The sequence below is a fragment of the Hippoglossus hippoglossus genome, chromosome 16, assembly GCF_009819705.1.
Source record: "Hippoglossus hippoglossus isolate fHipHip1 chromosome 16, fHipHip1.pri, whole genome shotgun sequence".
Lineage (NCBI taxonomy): Eukaryota > Metazoa > Chordata > Actinopteri > Pleuronectiformes > Pleuronectidae > Hippoglossus > Hippoglossus hippoglossus.
The window spans coordinates 739,888-758,162 of NC_047166.1; the positions used below are offsets into that span (position 1 = coordinate 739,888).

The window sequence follows — 18,275 nt, forward strand, 5'->3', positions numbered from 1 at the left end:
TATCTTGGAGCTTGGAGTTCCTGTATTCACATGGATGAGATTTTGTGTGTTCTCTTAGCATTTGTGGTTCCATATTCAGAACATATTTTAAGATAAAAACTATAGACTGTCAATAAAGATGGACGACGTGACAGCTCCCCCAACCCTGCTTCCGCCATGTACGTGGATAAGACCCCACGCTGTTTATATAAATGGAGACTCCACTTGTTGTCTACTTCTCACTTGATTTATAACGTCAGTAAAGGAGATTTTCCATAAAGTTCCATCTTAATTAACAGTCTGTGATAAAAACAAAAAGTGACGCTGAGCAGGAGAAAGTCTTGTTTGTGACGACTGTTTCAGATGTTCTTCAGCTTCTTAGTATCTGGTAAATTCCTCCTAAGTTTCCTGCTGCAGTGAACAGAACACAGCTCAGTCAGATGGTGAAATATCCACAGAGATTTAATTTGCCTGCAATAAATCAGATTTCTAAGTGAAGAAAATTACTCTTAATGGATTTTCAAGTATTTCCATGTGGCTGTTGAAACTCTCTGGATCTCATTGCGTCTTTCTTCGGGGCCAAGCCACAAATCTGGCACCGATGTAGGATTAAGGAAATTACGAGACTGTTCACCAAGTGCAAGCTGGCGAGTAGAAGAAGAAGACACCTCTGAATCTCTATCTGACTTTCGTTTGACACAGAATCAACAGGTTTTATCCTTAGATCCAGTAAAGTCGATATATTTAGACTTTATACTATTTACGTGAGTTGAGGGATTATGGAACGTTAGCATTATATAACAGTGTCACAACAATTTGAAGACCTGTCAAAGTAAGCTGATGAGACAGTAACAATAACAGCAGTCTGTCATGTGACCTTCCTCATCAGGTGCTGGTGATCTTCTCAGACGGACTTGATGAAGACGTGATGAAGCTGGAGAATGAAGCAGAGCTGCTGCGACAGTCTGGTAAAAACCCAAACAGGACTTTGTATTAGCCGTTAGAAATATTATTTAATTATCATTCATGCCAACGACGTCTTCCTCTGTGTTTGTTTGTCCGCAGGCATCAGCGCTCTGCTGACCGTGGCTCTGGAGGGAGCGCGTGACTCCGCCCAGCTGCAGATGGTCGAGTTCGGGCGAGGATTCGGCTACAAGCTCCCGCTGAGCATCGGCATGTCGAGGGTGGGCAGCAGCATCCTCAAACAGATTGTAAGTGAAGGCAGTGATCAACATCCTGTTTTTATTATTCAAGAGAATCGACACTTTATTCTATAATAATAACTGGAAATACAAGAAGAAGATTTATTTTCCGAGTTGAGTAAAATAAAGTGACACCGGAGAGCAGAGCACTTCCTGTGAACAGGAGCTTTAAGTACGGAACGGAAATAAAACTGCTTCCACAGATTCATCAAACTCAAAAACATGTTGTCTCGTGTCCAACGTTCCCTCTCTGCAGGACACCGTGTCGGACAAGGAGTGCTGCAACGTCATGTGCAAATGTTCTGGACATGAAGGCATCCGTGGCTCTTGGGGGCCCGCGGGGTCAAAGGTGACCAGAATATACAAACCTTTAAAGTTTAAATATGATGTCTAAACAATGTGTCCTGGTTCAACAGTTTGGGTTCCCAGCATTCCAAGGTCAATGTTAAATTTATACTGCTACAGAGGTCAAAGTGTCGGACGCCTCTTTAGCTGGAGCTGGAACAAGTCCTCAGGTCATTTAGTGTGAAAAGTGGAATAATGTCAGAATCTGTGATGAACGTCAATAGAATTATAAAATCTGATATTTGCTTAATGACTTTACACTCGAGAAATGACAACAACAAAAAAACAGCAGCAGAGAAAAAGATGCGTTCAGATAAACATGCACTGTACTTTGTAATATTATTATTTTGTATGTATAACTTTGCAGCCATTAGATAAATGCAGAGGAGTAGTCGTATGAAGTTATGAAGTACAAGAACCTGAACCTTGTACACAAACAGTAAACAACAGCAGAATCTCTCAGACTCGTCACACATTTATTTTCATGATGTGAACAATTTCCTCGACTGACGGGAGAAATGATCACTGATGTGAAACGATGGCTGCGTGTTTCTCCACATTTAAAATCACAGATTATTCCTGTTTCGTCATCAGAGTCTGAAAGTGTCTGTGTCATTCCCAGGGTCCGTCTGGACAGAAGGGTTATCCCGGCTTCCCAGGAGACGAGGGCGTCGCTGTGAGTGACTCTTTTCATCATTAACTTAACATCTGACAAGACAAAGACTAAACTGGATCCTTATTAAGTTGAATTAACTGTAGATCAACATTTTAATTAAACAGGAGCAGATCAGAAGAAAGGTTCTGATGTTCTGTGTCCTCAGCGGTCGAGTTGTTCTGAATCGTGTTCTCACTGTTTATAATGTCTAATATCTTTGGAACAGGGCGAGCGAGGGCGTCCCGGGCCGAGCGGACCTCAGGGCGGGCAGGGATGTTCTGGGCTCAGAGGACTAAAGGTACAGAGCTGCTGAGTCTTACGCTGAATCACTGAACTCTCATGTCAGATCACAGATTATCATTGTTTTCCAGATGTTGTCTGTTGTCTGACTCGTGCGGTTTGTGTCCACAGGGCTACCGAGGCATCCGGGGGAACAGGGTGAGTGAACGAGGGAGGAGGAGGAGGAGGAGGAGGTGATGTGCTGCGTGTCCTCAGGAATGTTTGGATAAACAGTAAAGTCAGATTAGGAGACAGAGAAAAGAAAATTCTTACTCTCCTTCAACGTTACAGGGTGAAGACGGCGAGGACGGACTGGACGGAGTCAACGGAGAACAGGTACCAACTTCAGCAAACACAAAATGTTAAACACAGTTTATAAGTTTATCCAGAATCATCGGGTTTATGCAGAATCATCCAGTTTATCCAGATTCATCCAGTTTATCCAGAATCATCCAGTTTATCCAGATTCATCCAGTTTATCCAGATTCATCCAGTTTATACTTTTATCCAGTTTATCCAGAATCATCCAGTTTATCCAGATTCATCCAGTTTATCCAGAATAAATCCAGTTTATACTTTTATCCAGTTTATCCAGAATCATCCAGTTTATCCAGAATCATCCAGTTTATCCAGAATCATCCAGTTTATAAGTTTATCCAGACTGAAGCGCAGCTGAATCCATCTTCTAGTTTCCCCTCCAACCTGAAGTGAAAGCAATCAGACGTTTCTCTCGGGTTAGAGTCAAACTGATTAATCAGGCGTTGACGTCACGTGATGACGTGCACACGGCGCTTGTCTCTGTTTTGGTTTCCATGACACAGGAAGTGAGACGTTGTTCAGGAAATGAGGCGATAGCAGGATTTTCAGGCTCCAGTTTCCTGAGCAGTTTTGTCTGGTTTTGTGTTTCAGGGAGTGACGGGAAACAGCGGAGGCCGAGGAGAGAGAGGACACCATGGAAACCCAGTAAGCTTTATTATTATTATCATTACTCTCTGATCATGCTCTTTATATTGAAAACTCTTTATCACATTTTGTTATTTTTTTTAATGAACAACAAAAGAAACACACAAATTTATATTAATGTCAGTCAAAGTGTAAAAACGTGTTTTTAAATAATTTTACCGTGACGCAAAAACATTTATACATTTTTTGTTCAATGATATTTTATTTAGATGTTTTTTAATGTAAATGGAAACTTTTCATGAACTTAAATAATTATCTCAATAATGGTCATTTATAGATTGAATTATTGATAGAAAGTTGTTGTTTGATTCAATTTTCTTTTTCTCAGCTGTTTACATGTCATTGATTAACATTTGCAGCGTTTAACAAATGTCCACACACAAAGACTCATCATATTTAAATTTTATATTTATCACATTATATTTGTATGTGTTATATTTATTGTGGATACATTTCACACATTTTTTCAATCACTTAAACTGAAAGTTAGATTTCCCCGAAGCGTCACACGCAAGAACGGACGTCGTTGATTGACGCCCTGAGGGGCGGGTCATGTGACATCTGTGTTTCAATCTGTAGAACAAAGCGTTTCTCTGGAGTTCAGTGGAATCCGCCTCCAGCTGTGAGGCCATCACGATGAACGAGTGGCGCTCGGAGGCGTTGACCTCTGACCGCCGGCTGTTTGATTGACATGTTGTACTGTGGTCCTCAGGGTATCCCCGGTATCAGAGGGGAGGCGGGGCTAAAAGGACAGCGAGGACTGAGAGGAGATCCGGTGAGTAGCGACGTTAAACACTGTAGTGTTGCATTATGGGACACTGTACAGGTCCTGAGCAGGAATTAAAAAATCCATTGGGGAAAATATAAAAATCCATTTTTGAAGCTTTAGTTTCACATTAAACAGAATTTTCAGGATCTCAGATCAGAAGTTTGAGCTCAGAGACATTTTTATTTCCTGTCGTCTTTGTCAATGTCATCGATAAACTGAACTAAATGTTTGTCAGCTGATGAACCTGATGTATAAAGTTAACATGTGTTATTATTATACCATGTTTGGTGGTAAATGGTTAAAGTGGATTTTTAAATAGCAGCAGAAAATCAACCTTTGAAAAAATTGTTGTGTAATTAATGGTTGTGTATTTTTGTGTGTTTTTATTTGTTTAGGGTGAACCAGGCGCTGACAACAGAACACCAGGATCCAGAGGGGAACCCGGCAACCCGGGTTCACCGGTAAGGCCGTCACAGAAAGAGGGCTTAAGGGTCAAAGGTCGCCACTGACTAAAATGAGCTGCATCATGTGAACATACATGTTATAAACATGCATATATAATATTTTAATGATTTGACCCACATTCATAAATATAAAATATTAACTTTCCTGCTACAACTTTCAGTTTTTATTAAGTCACATTTGAGTCTTTTTATTCATGTCTGTCTCTTTTATTCTCATTTTATTTAGATTTAAACTTTCCTTTATTTTACACCGGATGTGATAATTCTCAGCAAACTTGTCTTTATGAAGCTAGATCCATGTTTTATGAACAGAAAATCAATATTTATTAAATACTGAGTAATGTGTCTGTGGTGGCTCTGCTGATGTTTAAACCCACAGGGAGCAGCTGGACAGGACGGACTTGGGGGTGAGAGCGGAGTCGTTGGAAACCCGGTGAGATTTATTTACCTTCGGATGTTGTAAGATATCTGCTCACTGTAAAACAGAGCTGTGATGTAACTGAATTTATAAAGAAGTGAACTGTTAGAGACACTGTCCTGTTGCATTATGGGAAATGTGGGACCCAGTGTTTGACCCATACTTGAGAATAAATATCAGGATCAGATTTGGATTCTGTCTGGATTTGCACTACTTCATATTTTAGTATCTGACATGTGTTTAACTGTTCTTCTATAGTTTTATATGATTCTATTCTATTTGTGTTCTTTTTACCTTTATTTACTCTTTACTGCAGTAATACGACATTTTCTGATCTTTATCTTAATCTGTCTCCCTCCGAAGGTTGAAGGTTACACAACAACAACACAACAACAGAAACTAGATCGAGATCATTTTATTTGTCTCACACTCATAAATATCAGTTTTTATAAACATGTCTCATTGTTTCCATCTGGGAAAACAACGGAAAGGTTGGAAAACTTTAAAGAAAGAGATGAAAAATAAATAGATAAGATAAAAACTCTGATGTTTCTATTTCAGGGTCCAAGTGGAAGGAGAGGGCCGCTCGGGGAGAAGGTAAGAGAGGAAATCAAACAAAGCTCTGAGCTGTTAGTGACGGTGTATGTGACACCTGTGTGTCTGTGTGTGTGTCTGTGTGTGTGTCTGTGTGTGTGTGTGTCTGTGTGTGTGTCCTCCTGCAGGGGGCCTCTGGAAGGCCAGGAGATGCAGGAGTACCAGGCAGCCCTGGAGCTTCTGGTTCACAGGTGAGTGGACTCAGCAGGACAGTAGCTTGTTAACCACCAACAGAGAATTCCCCATTGTCTCCAACCAGTCACATGTCGTCTCCACAGGGTCGCCAAGGGGTCAGAGGTCAACCTGGGCCGAGAGGAAGCGCTGGTCTTCCCGGACCCCAGGTCAGTCTGCGTTTACCTCCTCTGAGCTGATCACAGACCAGCTCAGAGGCACTGAGTGGTTTTTAATTCATTCTCAAGAATTTGATGAGAAAGCTTTTGATTGGCTTGACACACAAAGTGAGAAAAGGGATTCATTTCACCGTCAGAGCTCAGAGCTCAGACGAACCTCCTGAGATGTTCCAGCTCGACTGGGACTGCGTAGATCCTCGTTCACGCTGTGGCTCAGAAACGAGTGGAAGCGCTAAAGCTAATGCTCTTGTGTCTGAGTGAGAGACACCTCAGTGTTGAGCAACGATCATGGGAAGTTGTTTTTGAGTTTGACGGCTTTAAATGGCTGAGTCAGGCTGTGATGTCATCTGCTCTCTGGCTCCAGGTTCAGATATTGATCAGTTTGATTGATTTGTGAAGTGGACAGCAGGTGGTAACACACACACACACACACACACACACACACACACACACACACACACACACACACACACATTACTGTCTATGACCAGTAATGACTGCACTCAGCTCTGGGCTCTGATTGGTTAGAATGAAGCCGTGAGAGCGCACCAGTCTCTGAGCGACGTTAGCACGACTCCGTCAGTTTCTTGAGTCCGAGCCGGTCACAAACTTGGACATCAGAGTGTTAATGAATCATATGTCTGACTCAGCAGGTTTCTCACCTTACAGATGGACGGTGCGTTCACGGACGCTCAGATTCCAGATTGCTCTTCTTGCTCTGACTTTTTCTTTGGTGCAGGGAGGACCAGGAGCAGCTGGAGGCCCGGGACCAGGCGGGCGGCGTGGAGCTAACGGACAGAAGGTCCGTGATGTTGTTTCATCTCCAGATTAGATCAGACCAGTTTGTATACAACAACAGATTAGATTTAATGAGATGAGACGAGGTTAAATTCATATATGGATATTATAGATATTATATTATATATATATATATATATATTACAGATTGCAACACATTTGATCGGGTGGGACCAGAACATGTAAAATCAGTAGGTTATGAATTATGAGACTTTGGACCTTGATAGATTAGATTAGACTTGATCGTGTCGGATCAGGTCAAAACAAAATGATATTACATTTGAAGAGTCTAGATCATGTTCGATCAAACTGGTTTATAAAAATATAAGATTACACTAGATGAGATTTATATAATCTAGATTAGACAAAATGTAAAACTAAGTAAAAAAACCTAAATAAACAAATGAGCTGTTGTTGTTGTTGAAGGGCCAACCAGGAGACTCCGGGGGTCCGGGTGTTCCAGGATCCCAGGGACCCAGAGGAATGCCTGTAAGAGCCTGAACGTCTGTTTACTGCTTCATATCAACTGGGTTTTTAATATTAAAGCTTGTGACCGACTGTTCCAGGGTGACGATGGGAGAGATGGTCATGGACCTCCGGGACTGATGGGTGTCAAGGTAGGAACAAAATAATAATGTTCATCATTTTGAATCATTTTGTTTAACTTTAAAATGACTTGTTTCTGTTGGTTGACAGGGAGATGCTGGTTTCCCTGGTTATCCTGGTCTCCAGGTGAGTCGTCCACTCATCACAGTTCTTCTGAATGCTAAGACACTGAACTGTCCCCTGACAAAAGGACTTTATCCAATCAATCACATCTCCTAAAAGTGAAGCTGGAGTCTGGCTGCAGGAAAGGTCATAAACCTCCTCCATGTTCGCAGATTGGACATGGACCAAACTAATAAACCTGCGTAGACGTTGAATAATAAAGTAAACTTTATGTGAATCGAGAGTTACAGAAGGCGAGCTGTGACGAGGATCATCTCCATCGTCTGGAAGGAACCTGAATGTTTTAAAGATTTAATGTGACGGTCAAAGTGAATCGGATCTAAAATACGAATGAAATAGATAATAAGAGTTGTTGTGCAGCTGAAGTTCGAGAGGTGAGATGATCTATCAGACTTATTGTCCTGAATACATTCTCTGGTAGTAAAACACAATGTGAGCAATGGAACCTCAGAGTTTTAACCCTTCAGCAGCTTATTTCCCAGAGTTGAAGTGATGAGTTGATACTGAGAACATGATGTTTGAAGATGAGCGAGATGAAGCTGAAGGTTCAGATGGGTTGACAGGAATCAGGAGGATTTATCTTCAGACTCTTTCAGAGCTTTGAGATAAGAAACGTTTTCATCATTCAGCATCGTCAGGAAAATACGGAGCTCTCACTAAAATAAGCTGCTTCCTCAAAAGATGATGTTTGGATTGTGTTTTGACTCCCGAGTAAAATCAAACAGGAAGTGTTGAATCTTTTCCTTCAGGGTGAGGAAGGTGTGCAGGGACCCAAAGGATACCCAGGTCCTAAAGGCAACGGAGGACGAGGAGTGAGTGAAGATTAACGTGTCAAATGAGATTAAATTGAATTGAATGTGTTTCTGCTTCAGTTGATGTGATGTTTGCTTCTGCTCTGAACGACGCAGGGGAACTCCGGCCAATCTGGAGAATCAGGAGTGTCTGGAGAGCCGGGTTATTCAGGACACAGAGTGAGTGTGTGTGGGGGGGGGGGGGCTGAGTCGATTCGTCATCATCGTTAAATAAACAGTTAATCCTGAGTTAATTATCTGTGACATGCAAAGTCAGTTACAGACATTTCGTCGTTTATAGAAATAATTTAGTCGTGATTGTAAAGATCAGAAACTTTACAATCAAACTTTAATTATCACATCAAATTCATCATTAAACCAAACTAACGTCAATAAAACCACATTTATACTTAGAATTTATTCTAAAAAAAGAATGAACTCTGACAATAAAACAAAAATATCAAATGTTCAAAAGTTCATACAATAAATTAAATAAGAATATAAAATCTACAGTTATAAACATCAAAGTCCAATATCAAAATAAAGTTAAAGCTGCTTTAACTGTTCATCTGATTCGTCGACAGAAAAATAATCAGTGATTTTAAATCATTAAATAATTGTCTTTGTTATTGTTTTTTAAATAATTATTTTGTATTTAATCTTATTTATATATTAGAATTCATTTTCACGGCTGTCTGACGTTTGGCAAAGAAAATAATGAATTTCGGAAATTATGAAAGAATATTACATTTAAACTAAATATTAATATTATTAATAATTAGTTTAAATGTAATATTTCCAGATTCAGCCCTGAACTCTTTATGTTCCATCTTAACTTCCTCAGGAGGATGGATTTAAGAAAATCTTACCGAGTTTAAGAAACAAGAGCTGATGACATTAATCACTGAATCAATACTGAATTAATAGTTTTATATAAAATAATATTTGTTTCCTCTCTCCTCAGGGACACCGAGGTCCCCCTGGAGGGAAAGGCATGACGGTAAGTCCACCTTGCATCTGACGTCACCTCACTCCGTTATCAGATTATTTCATAAGAAGTATTTCATCATGTTTCCTCAGGAGTGTCAGCTCGTCACCTACATCAGAGACAACTGTGGTAAGAGCCCAAGATATTCACGTTTATTCATTTTAATATATTTATTTACACAGAGAAATCAATCCAATGTCAAATGACACACATGGGAGGGGCAGCTGTTAATATCAGTGCTATAGAACAACATGTTAAATATTAGAAATATTTAATATCTGATTTTTCCAATATGAAATATTGGAGCCCGACATGTTTATCGCTTGATCCGAGTATTGATCTCCTTCATTGTTCCACTAACAGCAGCTGACTCTGAACGATTTGTTTTCTTCTGCTCGCAGCTTGTTCCATTGGTACGTATCCTCGCCACGAGCAACACAACGTGCTGAGAACACAACTGTGACATCAGCACCACACAACCCCCCCCCCCCAGGCGCTTTGACTCCGTCGCCATCGAGGACCAAAACCATTTCCTCTGGTTTCCCCAGAGAATTGGGACGCAGCCCAGGTTTTGGAGTCTGGGGTCATTTCCTGTGACCAGACTCACAGTCACGATTCTGGGGTTTCTTCTTTGTTGGTTTTCAGATCGATCCCAGTGCCCGGCCTACCCCACGGAGCTGGTGTTTGGTCTGGACATGTCTGAGAACGTGACCCAGGCCTCCTTCGAGAGGCAGCGGGCCGCCCTCCTGTCTCTGCTCGAGGACGTGGCCATCGCCGAGAGCAACTGTCCAACAGGCGCCCGGGTCGCTGTGGTCGGATACAGCGCCTACACCAAGTACCTGATCCGCTTCCAGGACTACCGCCGCAAGAAGCAACTCATCGAATCAGTGAAGAACATCGCCCTGGAGAGGACGTCCAACAAACGCCAGCTCGCGGCCGCCATGCGCTTTGTGGGTCAGAACGTCTTCAAGCGGGTGCGAGCTGGAATGATGATGAGGAAGGTGGCGGTCTTCCTTTCTGACGGGCCGACACAGGACGTTGACAACATTCTTACCGCTGTGATGGAGTACCGGGCCCTGAACATCGTCCCGGCGGTCCTTTCTCTGAGGAACACTCCAGCCATTGGTCGAGCCCTGGAGGTAGGTTTGATTCTTCAAAGGTTCTGACAGAGAGACCTCAGGAGAATCCAGCCTGGGTCCCATGTCTCTAGTGCCGGTGCTTTATCTAGAACTGGTTCCACAGATCTCCACCACGGCACGACTCGGCCGACAGAATCAGGGGTTGTGGGAGGAGAAGGAAACCGAGAAGCAGCCATGAGACCCTGTCTGAAACCGTCAGATACAGAATGTATTGACTTTCACAGTAAATTCTTTCAGCAGCTACCAACCTGAGCTCTGGTGCCTGATCAGAAGATACTGTGAATTTAGGGAATCTGCATCAATTGTAAAAGTTTAATACTTTAATAAGTTTGAAAATTCTTCAGTTTTTATCAAGTAAGTCATCGGTCTGCGGTGAACATCTGGACCCTGGTGTTTGTGGTGTAATTAGAATGTGATGATGCATTTTTCTGTGAGAACATTCAAACCAAACACAACTCCTCAGACTCTGAGAAAACAAACAGGGAGCGGGTTATTGTTGATGCTTCAACACGGCAAACTCTCACTCTGACATTAACGCTGAACATCTGAGCAGCTCGTCCTCCTCTCGTTTGGCTCAGGACTTCGCTCCAGCTCCTCTGGCTCATGTTCCGTTCAGCGAGAGCTGCCAGATGTTTGTGTTTGAGAAGCTGCAGCTGGAAATCCAGCAGCAAGATGTTTAATCCTGGCGATGAAGGAGATGTATTTGTAGTTTTGTGTGTCGTGCTCTCAGATCGTAATTCATGACGCCTTCTGTTTCTCCTCAGGTCGACGACTCCGGAAACTCCATCTTCTCTGTGCTGGGGCGGGACATGGCTACCGACCTGAGGAAGGTCAAGAACTGTGCCATCTGCTACGGTAAGAGGCTCCTGTTTGGATGAATCATAAATAAATCCTGTTCTCATATTTCTGTTAATGTTTCTGCTTCATTTTTCACTGTTTGCAAAGTGGCTCAGTTTGTGGAACTTGAACTTTACTCCACTGGGATTACGTGACACATTTAGTTACTAGTTACTTTACAGATGAAGAATAAGAGTTAATAACACATGATTTGTTATGTACATTAAACGTCTCAATAGTAAATACAAGTTCATCTGAACTTTCTTTTCCATTTTTCATATTTAATACAGACATGTCACAGTTTTTGAACCGATTGAGTGCGATCGTTAATATTTCACTCATAAACAACAATGTCTATTCTGCTCAGTAAATGCTGAGCAGGTTTCGAGATGATGAGTTTTGTTTCTTCAGACCCGTGCAGGCGTGCCACGGAATGCACCTCCGTCCAGGAGCCGCTGCCGCCTCAGGAGGTGGACGTGGACCTGGTCATGCTGATAGACAGCTCCAGGGAGATGCAGGCGGACGAGTACACTGGCGCCCAGCAGCTGCTGGGCTCTGTGGTGGAGCAGCTGGCCGTGAGCTCGCAGCCCCGCCGGACCGGCAAACAGGCCCGGGTGGCTGTGATCCAGCAGAGCGGCACCCAGGCGCCCAAGGTGGAGTTCGGTCTGCAGGCCTACCAGAACCACAGCGTGATGAGGACGCACCTGATCCAGAACATGCAGCAGCAGGGCGGCTCCTCGGCTCTGGGACAGACGCTGCAGTTCACCCTAAACGAGGTGCTCCTGAAGGCCCCCCACCCCCGGAGGAAGAGGGTGCTGCTCGCCGTGGTCGGCACCCAGACTGCTTACGCCGACCGGGCCAAGCTGAGGTACATCTCCCAGAAGGCCAAGTGTGAGGGCGTGGCGGTGTTTGTGGTGACGGTCGGCGATCGCTACAACCGGGCGCAGGTGGAGGCGCTCGCCAGTCACCCTGTTCAGCAGCACCTGATCCACGTGGGCCGACCCAAGGCCGACGAGCAGGGATACGTCCAGCGCTTCTTCAGAGTCTTTCTCTGCGCCCTCAACAGTGAGACCTGACGAGACAAACAAAACATCCTCAATGACCATCCAGGAATATGAGACTAATATTCAACGCTTCTGTGGCGCTACATGAAAGTCTTTGTTGTTTGTTTCAGGGGGACTGAACTCGTATCCTCCTCCATCTTTCAAACAGAGGTGTGATCAGCTGAAGCGTCAAGATGGAGGACAGATCAGCAGGTAACAGATGGAACTGGACTCAAATGACCTGTTTTACTATAAAATGAGATTATTTGTGTTTTTCTGTGATTTCTTCACAGTTTGAAAAATGAAGTAAGAATATGAATTCAGATTGGATGGGTCCTAATCGTTTTGACAGTGGGAAAATGTCTTTGTTCTGTGAGAGTGAAGAGAAAGAATCATGAGGATTAACTAACGACTCTGCAACTTTAACATTGAGTGAAAATAACAAATTCTCTGGTTAAATTGGTGCCTGGAAGTCGAAAGAGTTTTCTGAGCTGAACCCGGTTCAGTTTGATCCAGACCCAGACCTCCTCTTGGTCTGAGGAACCTCTCACACCTGATGTTCAGGTTCAGACTGAACTGACGAGTCTGAAGCTCTGAATCCAACCAGGTGTGAACGAGCTGATCACTGGAGTCTGTTTACTAGCATCAAGTTTATTTCAACTTTTGTATTTCCATCCAAAGTTTGGTCCTAAGTTTCAAGTACAATTTTAAATTCAGGAGTATAATTACATTACACCACACCACACCACACCACATCACATCACACCACACCACATCACACCACACCACACCACACCACACCACATCACACCACACCACACCACACCACACCACATCACACCACACCACACCACACCACATCACACCACACCACACCACACCACACCACACCACACCACACCACACCACATCACACCACACCACATCACACCACACCACACCACACCACACCACATCACACCACACCACACCACACCACACCACACCACACCACACCACATCACACCACACCACACCACACCACACCACACCACACCACACCACACCACACCACACCACACCACACCACATCACATCACACCACACCACACCACACCACACCACACCACACCACACCACACCACACCACACCACACCACACCACACCACACCACACCACACCACACCACACCACACCACACCACACCACACCACACCACACCACACCACACCACACCACACCACACCACATCACACCACATCACATCACACCACACCACACCACACCACACCACACCACATCACATCACACCACACCACATCACACCACACCACACCACACCACACCACACCACACCACATCACACCACACCACACCACACCACATCACATTGAGCTGACTCACCATTAGAGCATCAACCACGAGGGAACAAACCAGAACAACAAGAATCAAGAAAGACAAACTACAAAGTTCGACTAAATGTTTTAGTTTAAACTCAAGTTTTTTTTGTTTTTAGTCTTTATTCAAGGTCCAGTGTGATAATGTTGCTCTGTGTTCTGGTGTCTGGTGAGTGGCCTCAGGATCTGATCTGGTCTCTGCCCCGTTCGGACCAGTTCCACCAGTTGATTCACGTCTCAGCAGAACCTGAATCACACACTGACACATGTCGTCTGCTCGTCCAGTCAGGGGCTGGAGCTGGAGCTGGACATCGAGGAGGAGTTTGCGGATGAGTTGAAGGAAACGTTCCAGGAGCAGACGAGGAGACGGACACAGAGCGGACAGCTGGACGTCCTCCAGAGTCTGAGAACAGGAGAGGGACACACACTGATCACTGGAGGCAACGGTAACACACACAGAGAGACACACACACACACACACAGAGGGACACACACTGATCACTGGAGGCAACGGTAACACACACAGAGAGACACAAACACACAGAGACACACACACAGAGAGACACACACACACACACAGAGGGACACACACTGATCACTGGAGGCAACGGTAACACACACAGAGAGACACACACAGAGAGACACACACACAGAGAGACACACACACACACACAGAGAGACACACACACACACACAGAGGGACACACACTGATCACTGGAGGCAACGGTAACACACACAGAGAGACACACACAGAGACACACACACAGAGAGACACACACACACACACAGAGGGACACACACAGAGAGACACACACACACAGAGGGACACACACTGATCACTGGAGGCAATGGTAACACACACAGAGAGACACACACAGAGACACACACACAGAGAGACACACACACACACACAGAGGGACACACACTGATCACTGGAGGCAACGGTAACACACACAGAGAGACACACACAGAGACACACACACAGAGAGACACACACACACACACAGAGGGACACACACAGAGAGACACACACACACAGAGGGACACACACTGATCACTGGAGGCAATGGTAACACACACAGAGAGACACACACAGAGACACACACACAGAGAGACACACACACACACACAGAGGGACACACACTGATCACTGGAGGCAACGGTAACACACACAGAGAGACACAAACACACAGAGACACACACACAGAGAGACACACACACACACAGAGGGACACACACACACACAGAGGGACACACACACACAGAGGGACACACACTGATCACTGGAGGCAATGGTAACACACACAGAGAGACACACACAGAGAGACACACACACACACAGAGGGACACACACAGAGAGACACACACACGCACACACACACAGAGGGACACACACTGATCACTGGAGGCAACGGTAACACACACAGAGAGACACACACAGAGAGACACACACACACACAGAGGGACACACACTGATCACTGGAGGCAATGGTAACACACACAGACACACGAAGACACACACACACACACACACACAGAGAGACACACACACACAGAGGGACACACATTGATCACTGGAGGCAATGGTAACACACACACACACACGAAGACACACACACACACACACACACAGAGAGACACACACACACACACACACACACACACACACAGAGACACACACACAGAGAGACACACACACACACACAGAGGGACACACACTGATCACTGGAGGCAACGGTAACACACACAGAGAGACACACACACACACAGACACACGCACACAGACACACACTCAAACTGTCTTTCTTCGTGTGCGTCAGCGGATGTGATCTTCGATGACTCATCAGTTCTCCACAGCCGCGGCTCTGAACTAAATAAAAGTTAATGGAGACGTTTTCTCATCATTTTAATTAGAGTTATAAAATGTTTTCATGCTCTAATATCCAGAATCACGTTCCTCCGACTGTCCATCGCTGCTGCTCCTCTTTTCAGCCTCTGTCCCAAACACTTGGTTTTAGCTCCTGTCTCTTTAAGACCCCAGTCTGCTGTGATTGGTCAACAGCTTTTGGCTGGTGGAGGAAATATCGACTCGATCTCACTTTACCGGACTTAGTTTATAACGTAGCGAAACGTTTATTTAAATCTAAACGATGGCTCGTTAACTGATGTAACTACGGCAACTGAGAAGGTCATAAGACGACGTGAGTTTAATGAAAAACTGTTTCAGTCTCTGTCTTTATCTTCAGAACTTTACAACCACTGTGTCACTGCCTCTTTAAGAGGGCGGGGCTTATAAACATGGTAGGGGCGTGTCAGAGTAGATTTCCCTTGCGGCCCCTCGGACACGCCCCCTACACAATGGAAACAGGGTCTCACACAGACTTTGACCTTTGCCCCACGAGAGCAGAGAAACGTCTGAACCCTGAGTGGAGGTCAAACTAAGGTTGGAGGTTTCAGACAGGGGGCGCTGGTTCTCAGTGTGTGTAGTAAATGTGTGTGTTCTGCTTTCAGCCCGGTGTCGGCTGGATGCTGACGCTGGTTCGCAGTGTGACGACTTTGTCCGAGTTTGGTTCTTTGACAGTCTCGTCGGTGCATGCTCTCCCTTCTGGTTCGGCGGTTGCGGCGGTAACGCCAATCGCTTTAACACGGAAAATGAATGTTTCCGGACGTGTGGCACTAACAGTAAGTCGGCGTCTCGGACGACGGGCTAACCTCAGTCCACTCGTATCAACATGTTTTTACTTGATTATTTTTCCATTAACGATCTCGTCTTTAAAATGATTTTAATATTTCTTTCCTGTTCTGTACTGAGACGTTAGAAAGTTGATTTTCTCAGGAATTAAAACACGTGAATTATTCAGATTTAAATTCGTGAACAGACTCGTTGGTGTTATTTTATCTTCTTGAATGTTTTTCCTGATGAAGTTCAGACGTCACCTGGTGTTTGTTCACTTCCTGTGAGAAACAAACTGTTTCCTGAAGCCTGAGCCTGAGTTCACGGTTTCTTTTCCTCCGTCAGATCCCAGCGTCCTGACGCCGCCGCAGCTGAACAGCTTCGCCTCCAAAGGTAAGAGCGTCACACAATCACCTGCTGAACGTGGGCGGGGCAGGATGTGACACCAACACACAAACACGTTGCTATTGGTTGAGGTGATGTCACTGGTTAAACTTCACCACAGGAAGCAGCTGTTTTTATACGATTATAAGTGAACGTCCGTAGCTTCGTGTCCTCGTCAGTGACACGTTGTGTTTTCTTTAACCTGCGACCTGTGTCTCCTCAGACGCCTGTTTCCTCGGCCAGAACCCCGGCAGCTGCCAGAACTACACCATGATGTGGTTCTTCGACACCGAGCAGAACGAATGTTCTCGCTTCTGGTTTGGAGGCTGCGGCGGCAACGAGAACCGCTTCAAGACGCAAGAGGAGTGTGAGAACCTGTGTTTGACGAAGAGTCGATGAAGAGGAGATCTGTTGCAATCAGACACAAAGAACAGGAGCATTTCAGGAAAAACATGCATCTTCAAGGAAAACCACCAGGGGGCAGTCATGAGTTCTTTAAAAGTCTTTAAACTGCAAATGTTTTCAGGGAAAGTTTAATGTTTCCTGTGTTTTTTCTTCAACGTGCACGTTTGATTTCTTGCCGAGCTTCATGACGAGTGAACAAGGTCGAGGTCGAACTTTGATCCGGTGCTATTTTCATGAGGCTGACTGAAAAAAACAAGTTTTCAGAGTGAACGAGGGAATGAAACATTAAAGTGAGTTTATATAAACGAGTTTGGTTTCATCATTTATCACATTGTTTTAAATCAATAACTCATAATCCGATGTTTTTCTGGGACTGAACGTCTCAGTGAAAGTAAACGTGTTGAAGAGAAAAACCTAAAAGATATTTTATCTTGTAAACTTTCTTTTCAAAGTTTGGGACCAAACCAGTTTTTTTAATCAAATAATCAAATATACTTTATTTTCATTTCAACAAGATTAGTAACGATCAGTATGTGAACACACAAACAACTAAAGAAGACGACTCAAAATGTAAAACTGATCAGTTCCAGTTTTTAGAATATATTCTTTATTATCGTACAATTTTGCTTCGTTATTGTAAAATAATCTGTTGCTTTTTCTGCTTTAATTCTGTCGTCTCCATGTTTTATTTTCATGTTTCCTGAACTTGTTTAAATCAGGTTTGATGAACTTTCACTGTTGTTGAGCTGCAGCTTCGTTAATGATTAAAAATAAAGTTTCAAACTGACATCGAGCTGCTGCTGATTCTCTGAGACGGGTCGTCAGTCGAGTCTGTCGGGCGTTAAGGTCGCCTCCCACTGTGTGTGTGTGTGTGTGTGTGTGTGTGTGTGTGTGTGTGTGTGTGTGTGTGTTGCATGTAAACAAACATGTCTAGACAAAAGAGTTAGAAGAGACTCATTAACACTAATTTACTCTCTCTCTCGCTCTCTCTCTCTTTCTCTCCTCCTCCCCCCCCCCCCGTCTCTGTGTCTCTCCGTCCTGTCATTTCAAATGTATCATCACACACATTTTCAGCTCAGCAGGAAAACACA

General features: G+C 44.2%; 2 protein-coding genes across 4 annotated transcripts in view; both read left to right on the forward strand.

Annotated features, from left to right (window-relative positions):
* The window catches only part of col6a4a (collagen, type VI, alpha 4a), a 36,640-nt gene extending 24,065 nt beyond the window's left edge, over positions 1-12,575 (forward strand). For 2 of the 3 annotated variants that reach the window (XM_034610622.1, XM_034610623.1), the window contains 27 exons: positions 869-947; positions 1,045-1,190; positions 1,438-1,530; positions 2,149-2,202; positions 2,408-2,479; positions 2,593-2,619; positions 2,752-2,796; positions 3,370-3,423; positions 4,136-4,198; positions 4,588-4,653; positions 5,036-5,089; positions 5,636-5,671; positions 5,797-5,859; positions 5,947-6,009; positions 6,758-6,820; positions 7,243-7,305; positions 7,383-7,433; positions 7,513-7,548; positions 8,295-8,357; positions 8,454-8,516; positions 9,301-9,336; positions 9,417-9,453; positions 9,726-9,737; positions 9,970-10,463; positions 11,228-11,318; positions 11,712-12,365; positions 12,475-12,575. In XM_034610622.1, the coding sequence (XP_034466513.1) occupies positions 869-947; positions 1,045-1,190; positions 1,438-1,530; positions 2,149-2,202; positions 2,408-2,479; positions 2,593-2,619; positions 2,752-2,796; positions 3,370-3,423; positions 4,136-4,198; positions 4,588-4,653; positions 5,036-5,089; positions 5,636-5,671; positions 5,797-5,859; positions 5,947-6,009; positions 6,758-6,820; positions 7,243-7,305; positions 7,383-7,433; positions 7,513-7,548; positions 8,295-8,357; positions 8,454-8,516; positions 9,301-9,336; positions 9,417-9,453; positions 9,726-9,737; positions 9,970-10,463; positions 11,228-11,318; positions 11,712-12,365; positions 12,475-12,560 (2,664 nt within the window). In that variant the 3' untranslated portion in view covers positions 12,561-12,575. The other variant, XM_034610624.1, reaches the window with a different exon arrangement.
* A 1,289-nt stretch (positions 12,576-13,864) lies between these two features.
* LOC117776233 (boophilin-H2-like) lies at positions 13,865-17,708 on the forward strand. Its single transcript, XM_034609945.1, has 5 exons — positions 13,865-13,882; positions 13,965-14,166; positions 16,233-16,403; positions 16,741-16,788; positions 17,003-17,708. The coding sequence occupies exons 1-5, from the start codon at positions 13,865-13,867 to the stop codon at positions 17,176-17,178; spliced, it is 615 nt and encodes a 204-aa protein (XP_034465836.1). The 3' UTR covers positions 17,179-17,708.
* Positions 17,709-18,275: the final 567 nt, after the last annotated feature.

Bases quoted from the DNA above. Each gene is read 5' to 3' on its own strand.
- LOC117776233 (XM_034609945.1), top strand. The intron at 14,167-16,232 runs GTAACACACACA...TTCTGCTTTCAG, and splicing joins ACTGATCACTGGAGGCAACG to CCCGGTGTCGGCTGGATGCT. The intron at 16,789-17,002 runs GTAAGAGCGTCA...GTGTCTCCTCAG, and splicing joins GAACAGCTTCGCCTCCAAAG to ACGCCTGTTTCCTCGGCCAG.